Raw genomic sequence first — 14,735 nt, forward strand, 5'->3', positions numbered from 1 at the left:
TCCCCGAGCAACTTGCACTTGTCTGCTTCCTTCTCCCTCTCTGTTGCTGCTTTATGCATCTCAGCTTGCTTTGCAAGGCTTGCTCAATTGCACAGGAGCTACAGAGCAAAACCTCTATTTTCTCCATTGGCTGAGGCTCCTCCCCCTCCTGGTCCCTTTGGGAGGGAGGGAAAGAGCCAGAGCTTCCTTTGCCCAGTTCTCAGGATCCTATGGGAAAATTACAAAGAAAGCACGTTTAAGACCAACAAGTACTAATGTTTTAAGTATGTTTTATTTTAAGGTTTTCTTTTTTAAAAAAATTAGTTATGTTTGTCTGTGTCCTTTAAAAAGTTTATATCTCTGCTACCTAATCTTAAATACATGGCCCAGTCCGACATGGCCCAGCCTGGCCAGACAAGGTCTCATTTAGGTCAGATCCATCCCTCATAACAAATGAATTTGACACCCCTGTTATAGTGGTTAGAGTATCAGAGTAGGACCAGGAAGATTCAAGTTCAAGCCTCTTCCTTTCTCTCCTCTCCTGTCCTCCAGACAGCTCACTGGTACTTAAGCCAGCCATGCTATCAACCTGGCCTACCTTGTAGGGTAGTGTGGGGAAAAGCCAGTGTTGTGTAGTGCTAAAGAGTGGGTTTGATTCCCCACTTTTCCTCCACATGAAGCCTGCTGGGTGACCTTGGGCCTATCACATTTCTCCCAGGCCCACCTCCCTCACAAGGTGCCTGTAGTGGGGAAAGGAAGGGAAGGTGATTGCAAGCAACTTGGAGACTCCTTACGGTAGAGAAAAGCGGGGTACAAAAACCAACTCTTCTAAAGTGGGGAGGAAAACCTGCCTAGAGCTTACTGGAGGGAAGGATGGGATACAAGTGTAATACATCCCTGTCTTCTCCATTTTCTGTAATATAGATACCATGGAAGGCCACACCTGAGAAAAAGGAAGAATGTGTTTTTAAGCAGAAGAGCCTTGAGGTATGTCGAGGGGGAGAGGTGCATGCAAAAAAAGGTAGCGGACCACCAAGATGTATAATAAATGATGTAAATGAATTGAAATGTACCGCCTCTCCCCATATGAACCCCCCTGTGTTCTGTGGTCAGCTGCACAACATCTTGTGATCCCTGGTTCTAAGGACGCCCGACTGGCTTCAACAAGGGCCAGGGCCTTTTTGGTCCGGGCCCCCACCTGGTGGAATGAGCTCCCACTGGAGATCTGGGCGCTGTGGGACTTATCTAAGTTTCGCAGGGACTGCAAGACGGAGCTCTTCCGCCAGGCTTTTAATTGATCCAGCAGGTGTTCCCTGAAATTGTTTCCCCCAGCACCTTTGCCATCTAGGTGTTTATGTTATGCTGAACACTACCAGCCTATATGTGATTTATGACGTTGCCAATGATGAGGATCATGGTCTCTGTTAATTCTGTAATTATGTGATTATTCAGTTCGATGTAGTTTGTTTGATGTTTTTTAAGATATTTTAATGTTGTAAGCCGCCCAGAGCCCTCTTGCGGGATAGGGCGGGGTATAAATTGGAAAATTAAATTAAATTATTGAGGCTTTTTCTTCTGGCCTTGAATGTGATGAATGGATGCCTGTCCTTCACTCTGAGCTGTTTCTCATGGAAGAACGGCCCGATTCCCCAAGCTCCACCCCCCTTCTCAAAACCCCCTGAAATTTCCCAACCTCAAGGCCCTAGATGAGGGACTTGTGTTAGATGGCGGTTTCTGATTTGCTTGTTCTGTTACATTGATCGATTTGTAACTAGGAGATACTGCCTTGAACACCTTAGGGTGGACAGAAAGAGAGCAAGAAAACACCTTAAAATAAGTAGCATAAGGTTTTGCATATGATACTGGGGACCCAGAGGACATTGTGGGAGGGAAGCTGGAAGTAAAGAATTGAGTAACCTCTCCTCCCCCAATAGCATGATGCTGCCAGTTGCTGGGATTTAAAAACATGGCTTCCTTGCTCTTACAACACTGACTGCTGATGTTTGAGTGGGGCTGATGAGTGACACTGTGGGGGAGGAGATAGATGCATTTTTCATGATGTCTCTTTGGCCCCTCAGTTTTTATTCACACACACTGACAGGCTTGAGAGGCCAGGTGCCTCCGTTCCCTACTTGGGCTTTAGTGAGGCATTAGGAGGGGAAGTGTGTGCTTGGTTCTCCTGAGGCATTTTTAATTGGGAGGCCATCAGCCCTGGAGGAAAGCATCCTGTCCCTTTAACAGAAGCTTTTTAATGTGTGAAAAGGGCAGTGGAAGCTTGTAATGGTCTGGAGGTCAATAACATCACCTGATAAATAAATAAAACCCATAAGCCTCTGCTAATGGGAAAAGGCTTTTCCCCCCTCTTCAGGCCCTTGGCAACTAGAGTTGCCAGCTCTGGTTTGGGAGATTTGGGGGGTGGAGCCTGGCCTGATACAGGGCCACAGAATCCACACTTCAAAGTAGTTATTTTCTCCAAGACAACTGATCAGTCGTAAAAGTGGGAAGTCTCCAGGCCCCACCTGGAGGCTGGCAACCCTGATTTTAATGTTTGAAAAGCAGAGAAACTCTGTGTGAGGCAATTGACCCCTTATTCCTCTAAAGGGCTAACGTGAATAGTAACAGGCTTATACCATCTTGCAAGTGTTGCCAATTGAGTCTCTCTGCATACATGGGCCTTATCATGTTCAAGGCCAGAGTTGGAAGTGTGGAAATTAGCTTCTCATGAGAACCTGCGGCCCAAGGGGGTGGGGAGGGGGGTAAAGATCAGGAGGTAATTTTTTACAGAGCTCCAGCAAGAACTGTTCTGATTGGGTATCATCATCCCTTGATGCTGCTTGGCCAAAAAACTATAATTGAGCTAAGAGCCCAGAGAAGGGGCTAGCTTGGATTCTGATGGACAAAAGGACTATGATAAGTGTACATTGCCATAGTGTTGTATATTGGTTGTTTTGATTACTGGTTTGTTCTGTCTGTTACTTGACCTTGAAGTATACGTACTTCATTGCTCTCCAGGACCCTGATGCCTTCATTCCAATTGGCTGTTATTTTGGAACCAGCCAATTGGGACGTGAGGCATTTCTCTCAGGAAATGCAAATGAAGGATCCTAGAGAGACCAATAGGATGGATTGTGGCCCACATAAGGGGGCGTTTTTAACTCAGGCTAAATGTATATAAGGAGTGGTGTGGCTAGGGTTGCCAATCCCCTGGTGGGGGCAGGGGATCCCCCGGTTTGGAGACCCTCCCCCCGTTTCAGGGTCGTCAGAAAGCATGGGGGAGGGGAAGGAAATGTCTGCTGGGAACTCTATTATTCCCTATGGAGATTTATTCCCATAGAAAATCATGGAGAATTCATCTGGGGTTCTGGGGGGGACTGTTGTTTTGGGTAGAGGCACCAACTTTTCAGTATAGCATCTAGTGCCTCTCCCCAAAATACCCACCAAGTTTCAAAAAGATTGGACCAGGGGTTCCAGTTCTATGAGCCCCAAAAGAAGGTGCCCCTATCCTTCATTATTTCCTATGGAAGGAAGGAATTGAAAAGGTGTGCCGTTTCTTTTAAATGTGATGGCCAGAACTCCCTTTGTAGCACAATCATGCATGAGCTTGGCTCCACCCCTAATGTCTCCTGGCTCCACCCCCAAAGTATCCTGGCTCCACCCCCAAAGTCCCCAGATATTTCTTGAATTGGACTTGGCAACCCTAGGTGTGGCCTGTTTGTGTTCAGTTCTGTTCAGTAAAAGTTCTTGCTTACCACAAGCCAGCTGAACTCGCTATATAATACATCGAAAGCAACATAGAAGTCACAGAAGCCTTTGACTCTTTAATTTAAAGTTGGTGCCATCTAACACTGGTTTTCTTGTTTATCCTGCTGCTTGATTTTAGAATGTTGTGTTGCTTATAGATTAAACGTGTTTTGAAAGATATTAAATAAAACTTTATCTAATTTTTAAAAAGGTTTGGATACTTGTGTACATCAGCCTTGAGAACCCACGGGGTTCAGTCTTGGATTCCTTGACACCTGGGTGGCTGTGAAGGGATTTGGATTGGGGCCGCATCACTGAGGGGGAAGGGAGATTTAAACCCTCCCACCAGTTATCGTTTTCCCAGTAGAATCCTTGAATCGTTTTTTAGACCTGGTGGTGGTAGAGGGAAACACTAGGCATAGAAAGCTTTCTTATTCCCCTCTACTGCTGCAGCCAGTAGCGGCTTGAGGGGGATCTTTGTCTGGTAAATAGAGCAGAAGTGAAAGGTTAAACTCTTCTTTTTTGCCTACACTCTGGCAGCATCTTTCTTCCTTTTCTGGAGGATGCTTTTTAAAGGGTACAAAAACACCTCAGAAGATCAGAGATTTCCCTCATAACATGTTGTTAAGGTGGCAGAATTTTAACTTTCAGAGACTTGGGAAGAAACAGAACACTGAAGAATGCCAGCCCCAACAATTAACCCCCTTAAGCTCCTCAGAGGGACAGAGTTAGAGACAGTCATTTCCTTTGGATATGAACCCAGAGGCTGGGACTGCCCGTGGTAGATTGGAACAATTGGAAAGCAAGAAGTCACTTTGGGGTGTGAAGACACCCTCAAGGTTATTTAGCAGGCATCCATTAAATCCTTTACAAACTTTGCATGGTGAAGGATTAAAGTGGGTTTGGGAAAAACTTAAGTTTATGTATTAGTGTGGCATAGATTTGCACTTATACAACTCTGCAGTGGTAACCCTTTTCTGGAATACAAACTGGGGAGGAAATTGAAATCTGGTTTTATGTTCCTCTTCCACAGACTGATTGTTTCAACTTTATCCGTGTCCTGGTACAGCTGAACAGCACGCATCTCTACACCTGTGGGACATATGCTTTCAGCCCCGCCTGTGCTTACATTGTAAGTGTCTGGGGGAGAGAAATGGGTGAGGTTTGATGGGTCAAATGTCTGCAAATTCATTTAGCTGTGTTATATTTCCTGTGTTGTCTCACAAGGCAGCATGCCTCTTTTAAGATGGTGTCTGCTGTAGTTAGCATGGCATTGTCTAAGGAGAGGTATTCTCCTTTCTCACCCTGGAGGGAATCCCTCTTCTGAGATGGTCCCTGTTATAGTTTGTGTAGTGTTGTCTAAGGAGAGCTCCTTGGAAGAAGGATGAGATGAAAATTAAATGAATGAATGAAAAGACTCCTTAAAAATGATACCTGGTATTAATATACTGCTGTAAGAATGTTCATATAGCTTTGTGTTTATTACATCAACCCTATGAAGTAGATCACTATTATAATCACATTGCAAACTGTGAAAGAGCTTGTCTAAGACAGTGTGCAATGTCGCAATGTCATCCTAAGCAGAGTTATGCTCCTTTAAATCCATGGGCTTAGGAATGTGTCACTCTGTTTAGGACTACATTGCTGGTCAGGAAGGGGTAAAATTTGAATCCGGAGCTTCCCTGGATCATAGTTCCTGGCCTCTGTGAAAACAGTATACACTTTAATACCAGTTTAACTGTTGTGCCTTCCCACAAAAGAATATTGAGGTTTGGTGTAAGGTTGAGAGTCTTTGTTAGAAATCTTTGTTCTCTCACACAATTTTGGTCGTGTAGATCATGTAACTACTCCATGCTGTAATGTGCTGTATAGGTCAAGTGATACTTCTCTGCCTCTTGATGATTGGTGCCCAGAAAGAAGGCTGAATTATGTCAAGGATTTGGGACACCCCAGAGTTTGAAAGCACTTTAAGGACCACTCTGGTGTAGTTGGTTAACATCTTGGCCTTGAATCTGAGGGTTCAAAACCCCTAATCTGCCTTGGAAGCTTGCTCAGTGACTTTGGGCCAGTCACTTTGACCGATTTGGCACTCACCCTACACTGCTCTGACGTTCCTCTTTTCAGTGCGGCGTCCTTCCGATTTCTCACTATCTGTCCCGGCGTCCTTCCGATTTCTCACTATCTACCCCGGGGCTTCAGTTTGTCTTTGCTGCACAAAAACACGATCTTTGCTGAAGCCCCGGGGCAGATAGTGGGAAATTGAAAGGACGCCGCGCTGAAAAGAGGAACGTCAGAGCGGCGTAGGGTGAGTGGGAAATCGGTCTTTGTCTTTGCCTCGCCAAGTTCACAGAGTGGTTGGTTATGAGGATAAAATGGAAGCAGGAAGAACAATGTTGTAAGCCATTGTAGCTTCCTGTTAGGGAGAAAAGCGGGGTATAAATCTCTAAATACATATCTTGGGTTCTGTAGGATAGGTGCCTATACACTCTGTCTCTCTTTCTTACCCTTCTTTTTTTAAGCAACTGGATGATTTCAGCCTGGCTGCCGATGAAAACAATCAGTCCCTCTTCCAGAAGGGGAAGGGCCTGTGCCCCTACGATCCTAACTATGACAATACAGCCATTGTTGTTGGTGAGTCGTTCCCCCACCCCACCCCGCTTAATCTGGAAAGCGACTTTTGTATTTCCTTCTGTGCCAGTTCAGAATACTTTGAGTGATGCAGAACACCCAGGATATATACCTGTAACATCCTGATCCTTACTGCAAGGATCACTGATCAAGTCCCAGATCCATCAGGGGTAGATTGGAAAGTTAAAATGGCCCCAGAGAACCAGCTTGAGGCAGTTTACAGAGTTTTAAAAAAATGTTGAAAAACAAAACACCATAAAGTAGTTAAAAAATTAGCAAGCCACCCTGACCTGGATAGCCCAAGCAAGCCTGATCTCATCCGATCTTGGAAGCTACGCAGGTTCGGCCCTAGTATGCACTTGAATGGGAGGCTCCTCGAAATACCAGGACCGGGAGGCAGAGGCAGGCTTTATTCAGCCACTTCTGAATATCCTCCATGCCCCCAGAAGGAGTCAGTCACTAGAGGTCGCCATGACTTCCAGGTGTGCATTCACACACGCACATAAAATAAAAAATTCCAGACGAAAGAAGTTAGCAAGCCCAGCATTGAAAATCTAGTCAAAGTGTTTAAAAAGTATAGAACATTTACCTCAAGTTTCATAAAAATAGGTTTTTAAAAAAAAAAATCAACCCCTGGGTAGAAAGAAATGTATTAGCCTGGCACCTAAATGAGAGCAGGTACCAGCCAAGTCTTCAAGGGGGAGGGCAACACACAGGGGAGAGGCCACCACTGAAAATACCTGTCTCTGGTCGCCACTCCTTCGTCTTTGCTTGGCTGAAGCCAAACTGCACTGCTCAGCCCTGCAGCGCTGCTCAGCTTCCTCCTGGCTGCTGGTGGTCCTCCAGCAGAGCAGCCCAGTGGCAATTTCCAGGTAAGTTAAAGGGCTGGTCGTGTTGTTGAAGGTCCGACTTTACCTGCTGCATGCACCTATTCTGCCACAGCCTGTTTTCTACTAATTGCAAAGCCCAGAAGGCTGTTGCTGCTTCTTGCAAAAGAGATGGCAGCAAAAAAACCCCCAAACAAACCATAATTGTCCTGCAGTTGTTAGTTAATTGTCCTGAGTACCTTGGAGGAAAGGCTGGATAAAACTGTACTAAATAAAATAAATGAGAACGCTCACTTCTGTAGCTGCGGGGTGTGAAATGACAGGCTGCTACTAGAATATGTGTTTGTGTTGTGTACATGTTGACACTTGGGGCTATACTTCCCGCTCCAAGATTAACTTCTAGATTGCTAGCTGTGGAGCTGTAGCCTGGAAGGACAACAGCTTGCACTAGAAATGTTAATGTTTAGATCTTGGAGAGGCACAGATAGGGATTGGTGCCAAAATGTAGGGATTATCTCTGGGAATTAGGAACAGTTGGGGTATGTTAATTAACTGCCTTTGTAGGAGCTGTCCTCTATCTCTGCATGAGTCACAGTTCTAGGCATGGAGGAGAGACGAAAGAGGCAAGGCCAGCGTAGTGGTTTGGCCTGAGTTGCGGCAGGCATCCTCTTTGGTATTGGGACTGACTGGACAATTCAGGAAAGACACTTTCCTAGAATAACGTTCTGCTTCCCCTCCATTCCACAGATGGAGAACTTTACACAGGGACTATGAACAACTTCCAAGGCAACGAGCCCATCATCACTCGCACCTTGGGCAACAGAGTCATTCTGAAGTCTGATTTCTTCTTTACCTGGCTGAATGGTAAGGGCACAGAGGGAATTTGGAGCATTACAGGAAAAGGGAAGCCCCTCTCAGTCGCCCCACACTAGCATCCTGTAGCGTTCCACTGGCTGGCTTGGTCACCTAGGCAACCAATATGTCGGTATGGAGATAAGATAGATTGCCAAGGCAACCAGCTGTTCCCCTGAGGATTTGCGCCAAGTGGGTCATGACCCATAGGGCAAAGGGCATCCCTCACACCTTCTGGTTTTTTTTAATGTGGATCTCTCCCAGCTGACGCAGCTTTTGTGGCCTCTTTCAACATCCCAAGCCCCCCAGATGATGACAAGATCTACTTCTTCTTTTCGGAAACGGGGGAGTATGACTTCTTCGATAAAATGAAGGTATCCAGAGTGGCTCGAGTGTGTAAGGTGAGATGCGCCAGGAGGAAGGGTTCTCTTGGGGTACCGACTTGTCTTTTGTTCTAACTGTTTTGCCAGGCCCTGGCAGTGATTGTTATCCGTGGGAAGGAGCATATATGCTGCCTGTTTTGTATTTGTTCGGGAGTGCTTCTGAGAGGGTCTTTGTTCGCACTGGGCAGGGATGTCCCACGATCCAGCCATTGGTAGCCACCAACATCTGCAAGGTGGAGGTGAAAGCAGCAGAGTAGCATCTACAGTGTTCCCACCCACCATAATTTTCCAGCTTTCCATCACACCCTGACAAATGTTGAAACAGGGGTGTCAAATTCATTTAGGAGGGCTGGATCTGACACAAATGGGACTTTGTGGGGCCGGGCCATGTGTGTCATAAAATATGCCAGGTAGTGGAGATATAAACTTTATAATGGACTCAGACAAACACAGTTAGATATTATATTTTAACTTAAAATACAAACATGCTTAAAACTCTTCTGATATTTTGTTTAAATTGGGAAGGTGGAGGAATAGTGGAATTTGGCAGTGCAATTTTTAAAATAAAACATCAAGAAAAATCACAAAGGCTCTGACTCTGTGGAAACAATGAAATGGCATTGTAAGTTTCTCCCCCACCACCCAACCATCACTCCCAAATCTGCTCAGATTGGCAATGGCTTTCCAGTATAATATCCCCCTTTTGCTGTGGGTTCCCACTATAGAGAACTCACTAGATTAGGGCCATTCAACAGAGATACACTGGCTGAAAGCATCAACCTTTTGTTTGCAAGGACACAACTCCAGGAAGCATGAGTTTCAGCTTGGTATAGGAAAGCTGAAAAAGTAACCATCTCCACTTCATTTGAAACCATTGCAAAGCAAAGATGAAAAACGTCGAATGGACCTTAAAATCCACCCCACGTTTTCCTCACAGCAGCCAGCAAAAAAAGGCAGAAAGAGCCTGGGAACTGTGACTCAACCTGGGAGCTTCAAAGGGGGCTTCAAAGAGCCTTTGAAGCTCCCAGGCTGAAAGAGACTCTGCCTCAGAGCAAATCAAGGAGCCTGGGAACTGAAAGAGACACAGCCTGGGAGCTTCAAAGGATAAGGACAGGAGAGAAAAGAGCCCTGTGGGCCTGATCAAAGTCCTGGGCGGGACAATCCTGGCCCAGGCTGGATGTGTGACACCCCTGTGTAGGAATGTCCGACAGATATTTGTGGCTGCTTCCATACTTCACACACACAAACATGAAAATAAATATGCTTTAATCATCATGGCAGGGTTGGACCTGAATAAATGAAGTCTTTAGTCGTGTGTTGCCGGAGGCAGGGTGGCCTCTGACTCTGATTGAGTCCCCCCCTTCCTTCCAGAAGGGAGGAGGAGAAGAGTGGCATGAACCCAACCCCACTTTCTCCTAACTAAGACCTAGTGGGGGCAGTGGAGCAAGCAGTTTGTGGGGTATGGAGAGTTTGGTGGACAAAAGAGCTGGCTCAAGCCTGAAACCATGCTGTTTGGAGCTTTTTAGCTTAGGACAAAAAGGTAGAAGAAAGGGAGATGTGATTTTGTAGAAGTTATGAGAGGAGCAGAAGTGGGTAGTTCCTCCCTCCCTTCCAAATCAGCTGCATAATTCACTTGGGGAACTCACTACCATTAGATGGGATGACCGCTGCTGCTGAAATAGCTTTAAGAAAATAAGACTTGAGCACATTTATGGAAGGTAGATAAAGATGTGGCGATAAGGCATATCTAAATGGAACCTCTGGGTTTGGAGGCAGTCTGTCTCTGAATTCCAGAGCTGCAGGAGAAGCCTGTGGCCCACACCCATGTGTGTAAGCATCTTGAGTATTGGAGCAAGACCTTTTCTAGCCTTCCCTTTTAACTGGAGAGGCCTTGATCTAGGGACTTAGTGCATTTGCAGCTGGTGTTTGGCCACTGAGCCATCCCTGGGGCAACAGGGTGATTTGTAACAGGTCCTTGCTTTATTGCCCTCTCCAGAACGACATCGGAGGAGATAAAGTACTTCAGAAGAAATGGACCACCTTCCTCAAAGCTCAACTCTCTTGCTCCCACAAGGGCGAGTTTCCATACAACGTCATCCAGCACATTGTTGCTGTCCCGCAGCAGGGAGGCAGTACTGTTTTCTACGGCATCTTTGCTTCTCAGTGGTGAGCCAGGGGGCCCCGTTGGGATGCAGGGCTTGACTTGGGTGGGGAGGGCTACGGAGAGCCACTGTGTGCCCCCAGGCAAAGATTCCCTTTCGATCCCCTCTTTGCACTTCCCAGATCTGACCCAAACATCCTCTGAAAGCAAATAATACAACACTATGAACAAGATAATTGGTTGCAGCTATGTTCATTGTGCTATTCTTTCTATTCCATTCCTTAAACATTTTTGTGTGTATCCTTGCTCTCTGGGACTGGACGGGCAGCAACCCCCAAGAGGGCCTGCTTGGTTGTGGCACCAAAATTATGGAACTCCTCAATGGCATTTGTTTCCCCCTTTTTGCCAGAGGATGAAGACATGTTTGTTTTGTCTGGAGTTCCTTCCTTCCTTGTGTTTTAATTTGCTACCCTCTGTTTTATGTATGTATTTTTGTTCTGTGTTTAATTTGATCTTCTTCGTGGTCTCTGTGCAGTCCCACACATGGGTTTTCCCGTCAGGACGAACCCTACCTCGGAGATTTTAAAAGCTAGCCTAGGCGTTATTTTTGGCGCGCACTCCCTTCCGTCCTGGGGAGCAGGCATCCACTGCGCATGCCTGGAACGGGAGGGAGGCGCCCCACCCAGCCAGTTTCTTTCCAACCGTCGCCCGGGATAGTCTTACCTCGTTGCGCTCCTCTTTTACCTCAGATCCTAGCCTTCGCTTCTTCGTCGTTTCCTCTCGTTTGTTCCATTTTCCTCTTTATATTCTTATACTCTTCATTATTCTTCAAAAAAAAAAAAATAAAAATAAAAAAATATATCTTTCCTGCTTTTACCTCAGACCTCCCTTCCCCTACCCCCCCTCCCCCCCCGGGCGTATGGAAGGAAGGGATAGTAGAATAACCTTTAAAAGGTGTTCGCGTTGTAGGGCAAAAATCCCTACATCGGACGGACATTCACTTTGTTTATTTTGCCTGGGAGAAGCCCATAAAGTAGACGCCTGTGCGCATTGCCTTCAATCGGCAAACAGGCGCGGAAAAACAGGGCCGCTAGACTGAGAAGTCATCTTATGGAGTCTGTGCTTCACCCTGAAATGTCGCAATCCTCTACTACAAGTAAGTCGCCTCCCCTTCTGTCTCCCCAAGGGGACGGCGCAAGGTCGGCAGCTTCAGTGGCCACTGTTCCCAGCAAGCATAAGCCCGGCGATGCCGCGAAAACCGGCGACGGCGCGAAGACGTCACAACAAACGGTCGCGCCTATTAAATTGAAAACTGGGAAGCACACCAAGAAACACAAGCACTCCGAGCCGAAGGGCCCGAAGGATTCGAGAAAACCTACCGACCCGAAGGAACCGAAAAAATCTACCGACCCGAAGGACTCGAAAAAACCTACCGCTCCGAACAAACCTTCGGAACAACACCAGTCTGACATACGTTGTGACCCGTCCACACCCGGATCCGATACCCAGGAAGCGGCCACTCCGCTTACGGACTCACCGCATCAGCAGACGGAGGAAGTTATCCCGGTTCCGTCCCGATCCCCTTCTTTGCAAGGATCCATACCAGACCCTTCGCTGGAGAAGATCCGAGACCCGCTGCAGTGGACTCAACAACACATCAACCCCAGATCGTTCCGCGATATGTCGAATCCCATCCAATATAGACACGATGCTCATCGCTACTTTGATACTCATCGATTCCCAGCCAGATCTCCGAGCATCGAGAGACATCGGTACCATCATACACGTTTCCCGGAGAGATCCCCTAGCAGGGGGAGGGACCGCTATCGCTACAACCCGAGATCTCGGTCTCCATCCATGTCCCCGAGAAGACGCTACTACACCTCGAGGTCTCCATCAATGGATTCCCATCAATGCTGCGGTTACCACCACTCTCGGTACCGTGCAGATCACCACAGGAACCAATCCAAGGAAGCAACTCCCGTCCAACGGAGTAAGCAGCCAACGAAACAGCCATCTCCGACTCCTTCCACTTCGACCTCTAAACCTAAGAACACGAGTCCAACCAGACCGGACCCGCAAGCACCCGAACCTGACAACTCCGATGTCGAATCCGACGCGTCATCGGACTCGATGCAATCGATGTCCTCTCCTGGATCCCCAGCTTCAGATATTGCAAAGCCTGCAGATTTGTCACCATCCGACGGAGCCAAAACATATCTGGACTTGGTTGCAAACATGGCTTCTGCTCTTAATGTAAAGCTGACATCGGACGCGCCCAAGGTCACGGATGTAGTTCACGATTTGGTCCATTCGGACCTACCTGCCGGTTCCTTTCTGCCAATGCTTCCGGTGCATCTAGATGCCATTAAAGAAGCCTGGGACAAGCCGGCATCTATTCCTCCCACGTCAAAGCGCATCGAATCCCTATACAAGATCCAAGCTACGGAGTCGAAGTTTCTTTTCAGTCACCCGGCTCCGAACTCGATGATAGTCCACTCTTCCTCCAAATCGAAGCAGACTCGTCATCCTGTACCCCCGGAGAAGGAGGGCAGGAAATTGGACACACTGGGAAGGAAGATGTATTCCATCTCCACAGCAAACGCCAAAATCAACAATTATTTGGCATATTTTGCTGCTTACTCCCACAATCTGTCCTCCCAACTGGGCACGCTTGTCTCGGCTCTACCAGAACCTGCTCAAAAACAGGCATGCACATTATTACAGGAGCTCAATAGAGTCTCCAAACAACAGATAAATACCATTCGTCACTCCGTGGGATGCACCTCCAAGGCGATGGCTGCCTCCATTGCCTTGAGAAGGCACGCCTGGCTTCGCTCCTCTTCCCTACAACCCGACATTAAATTTAAAATCGAAGATCTCCCTTTCGACGGCCAAGGCCTTTTTAATGCCACGACAGACGACATACTCACCACAGTCGACGACAGCCGCAAACGGGCAAAAAGACTTGGTGTGACCCAACAGCAACAGCAGGGCTACAAAGCCAGACCATGGAAGCCAATGCCATTCAAACGCTCCAGGTCCCCTCGACAATCGGAATACTGGAAGCGTAAGGCTCCACCGTCTAAGCAACCTTTTACCCAGCGGCAGCAAAGACCACAACAACCTAAAAAGACTGCAACTGCATCCAAGCAGTCTCTTTGACTCTCCACCTCTGCCACCTCACAACACTTCCAGACTCCTACCGTTCTACGAGAACTGGAAGTTAATTACCACAGACAAATGGGTCCTGAATATCATTTTAAGAGGTTATTCAATAGAGTTTCATTCTCCCCCTGCAAGACACCACTTTGTTGCAACCCCTCCATCCCCTCCCCTCCAAGAAGAGATCATCACTCTTATGGCCAAGGCGGCCATAGAACCTGTCCCAGATCAGTACCATCGGACAGGCTTCTACTCCCGGTACTTTCTAGTCCCCAAGAGGGATGGAGGTCAGCGCCCGATTTTGGACCTCAGGGCTCTCAACAAGTTCATCCACCACAGAAAATTCAGGATGGTCACCCTCCAATCCATCTTGCCCCTAATCCCTCAAAATGCTTGGATGGCGCTGGTAGACTTACAGGATGCCTATTTTCACCTAACAATCCATCAAGGCCACAGAAAGTTCCTGAGATTTGCCGTGGGAAACAGACATTATCAGTTTCGAGCGCTTCCGTTCGGACTCTCCACAGCACCCAGGACTTTTACAAAGTGTATGGCGGTGGTCGCTGCATACCTCAGACAGCGCGGAATTGCAACTTACCCATACATAGACGATTGGCTCCTTGTGGGGCCTTCAAGGCCACAACTGGAAAAAGACATTGCTATAACCCTTGCACTCTTAGCAGACCTGGGTCTCCAAGTCAACCAGCAAAAATCGAATTTAATCCCCTCACAGGACATTCAATTCATAGGGGCTCGCCTCTGCACCACGGACCACAGGGCGTACCTCCCAACAGACAGAATAGCCTCTATTCACACACTAGCCACAGAAATCATGCAACAGCCAAAACAGACAGCTTTCACCATTCAACGCATGTTAGGACTCATGGCAGCGACAACGGCGGTTCTACCACATGCAAGACTCCGTATGAGGCCCCTACAAATCTGGTTTGTTCGTGCATATCGTCCCCAACGCCAATCTCAACAAACCCTCCTAACTGTCCCAAACAACATCCTTCCCTCTCTGGGATGGTGGACAGTTCGAAATCATTTGCTGACAGG

At 47.3% G+C, this 14,735-nt stretch overlaps 1 protein-coding gene across 1 annotated transcript in view; it reads left to right on the forward strand.

The window, feature by feature from the left end:
• SEMA4A (semaphorin 4A) overlaps positions 1–14,735 on the forward strand; it is a 103,701-nt gene that overhangs the window by 68,825 nt on the left and 20,141 nt on the right. The window contains exons 5-10 of the mRNA XM_060253871.1: positions 904–966; positions 4,754–4,852; positions 6,240–6,351; positions 7,923–8,039; positions 8,292–8,428; positions 10,407–10,576. Coding sequence (XP_060109854.1) covers positions 904–966; positions 4,754–4,852; positions 6,240–6,351; positions 7,923–8,039; positions 8,292–8,428; positions 10,407–10,576 — 698 coding nt within the window. The remainder of the gene's footprint in view (positions 1–903; positions 967–4,753; positions 4,853–6,239; positions 6,352–7,922; positions 8,040–8,291; positions 8,429–10,406; positions 10,577–14,735) is intronic.

The sequence above is a fragment of the Heteronotia binoei genome, chromosome 1, assembly GCF_032191835.1.
Source record: "Heteronotia binoei isolate CCM8104 ecotype False Entrance Well chromosome 1, APGP_CSIRO_Hbin_v1, whole genome shotgun sequence".
Taxonomy (NCBI): domain Eukaryota; kingdom Metazoa; phylum Chordata; class Lepidosauria; order Squamata; family Gekkonidae; genus Heteronotia; species Heteronotia binoei.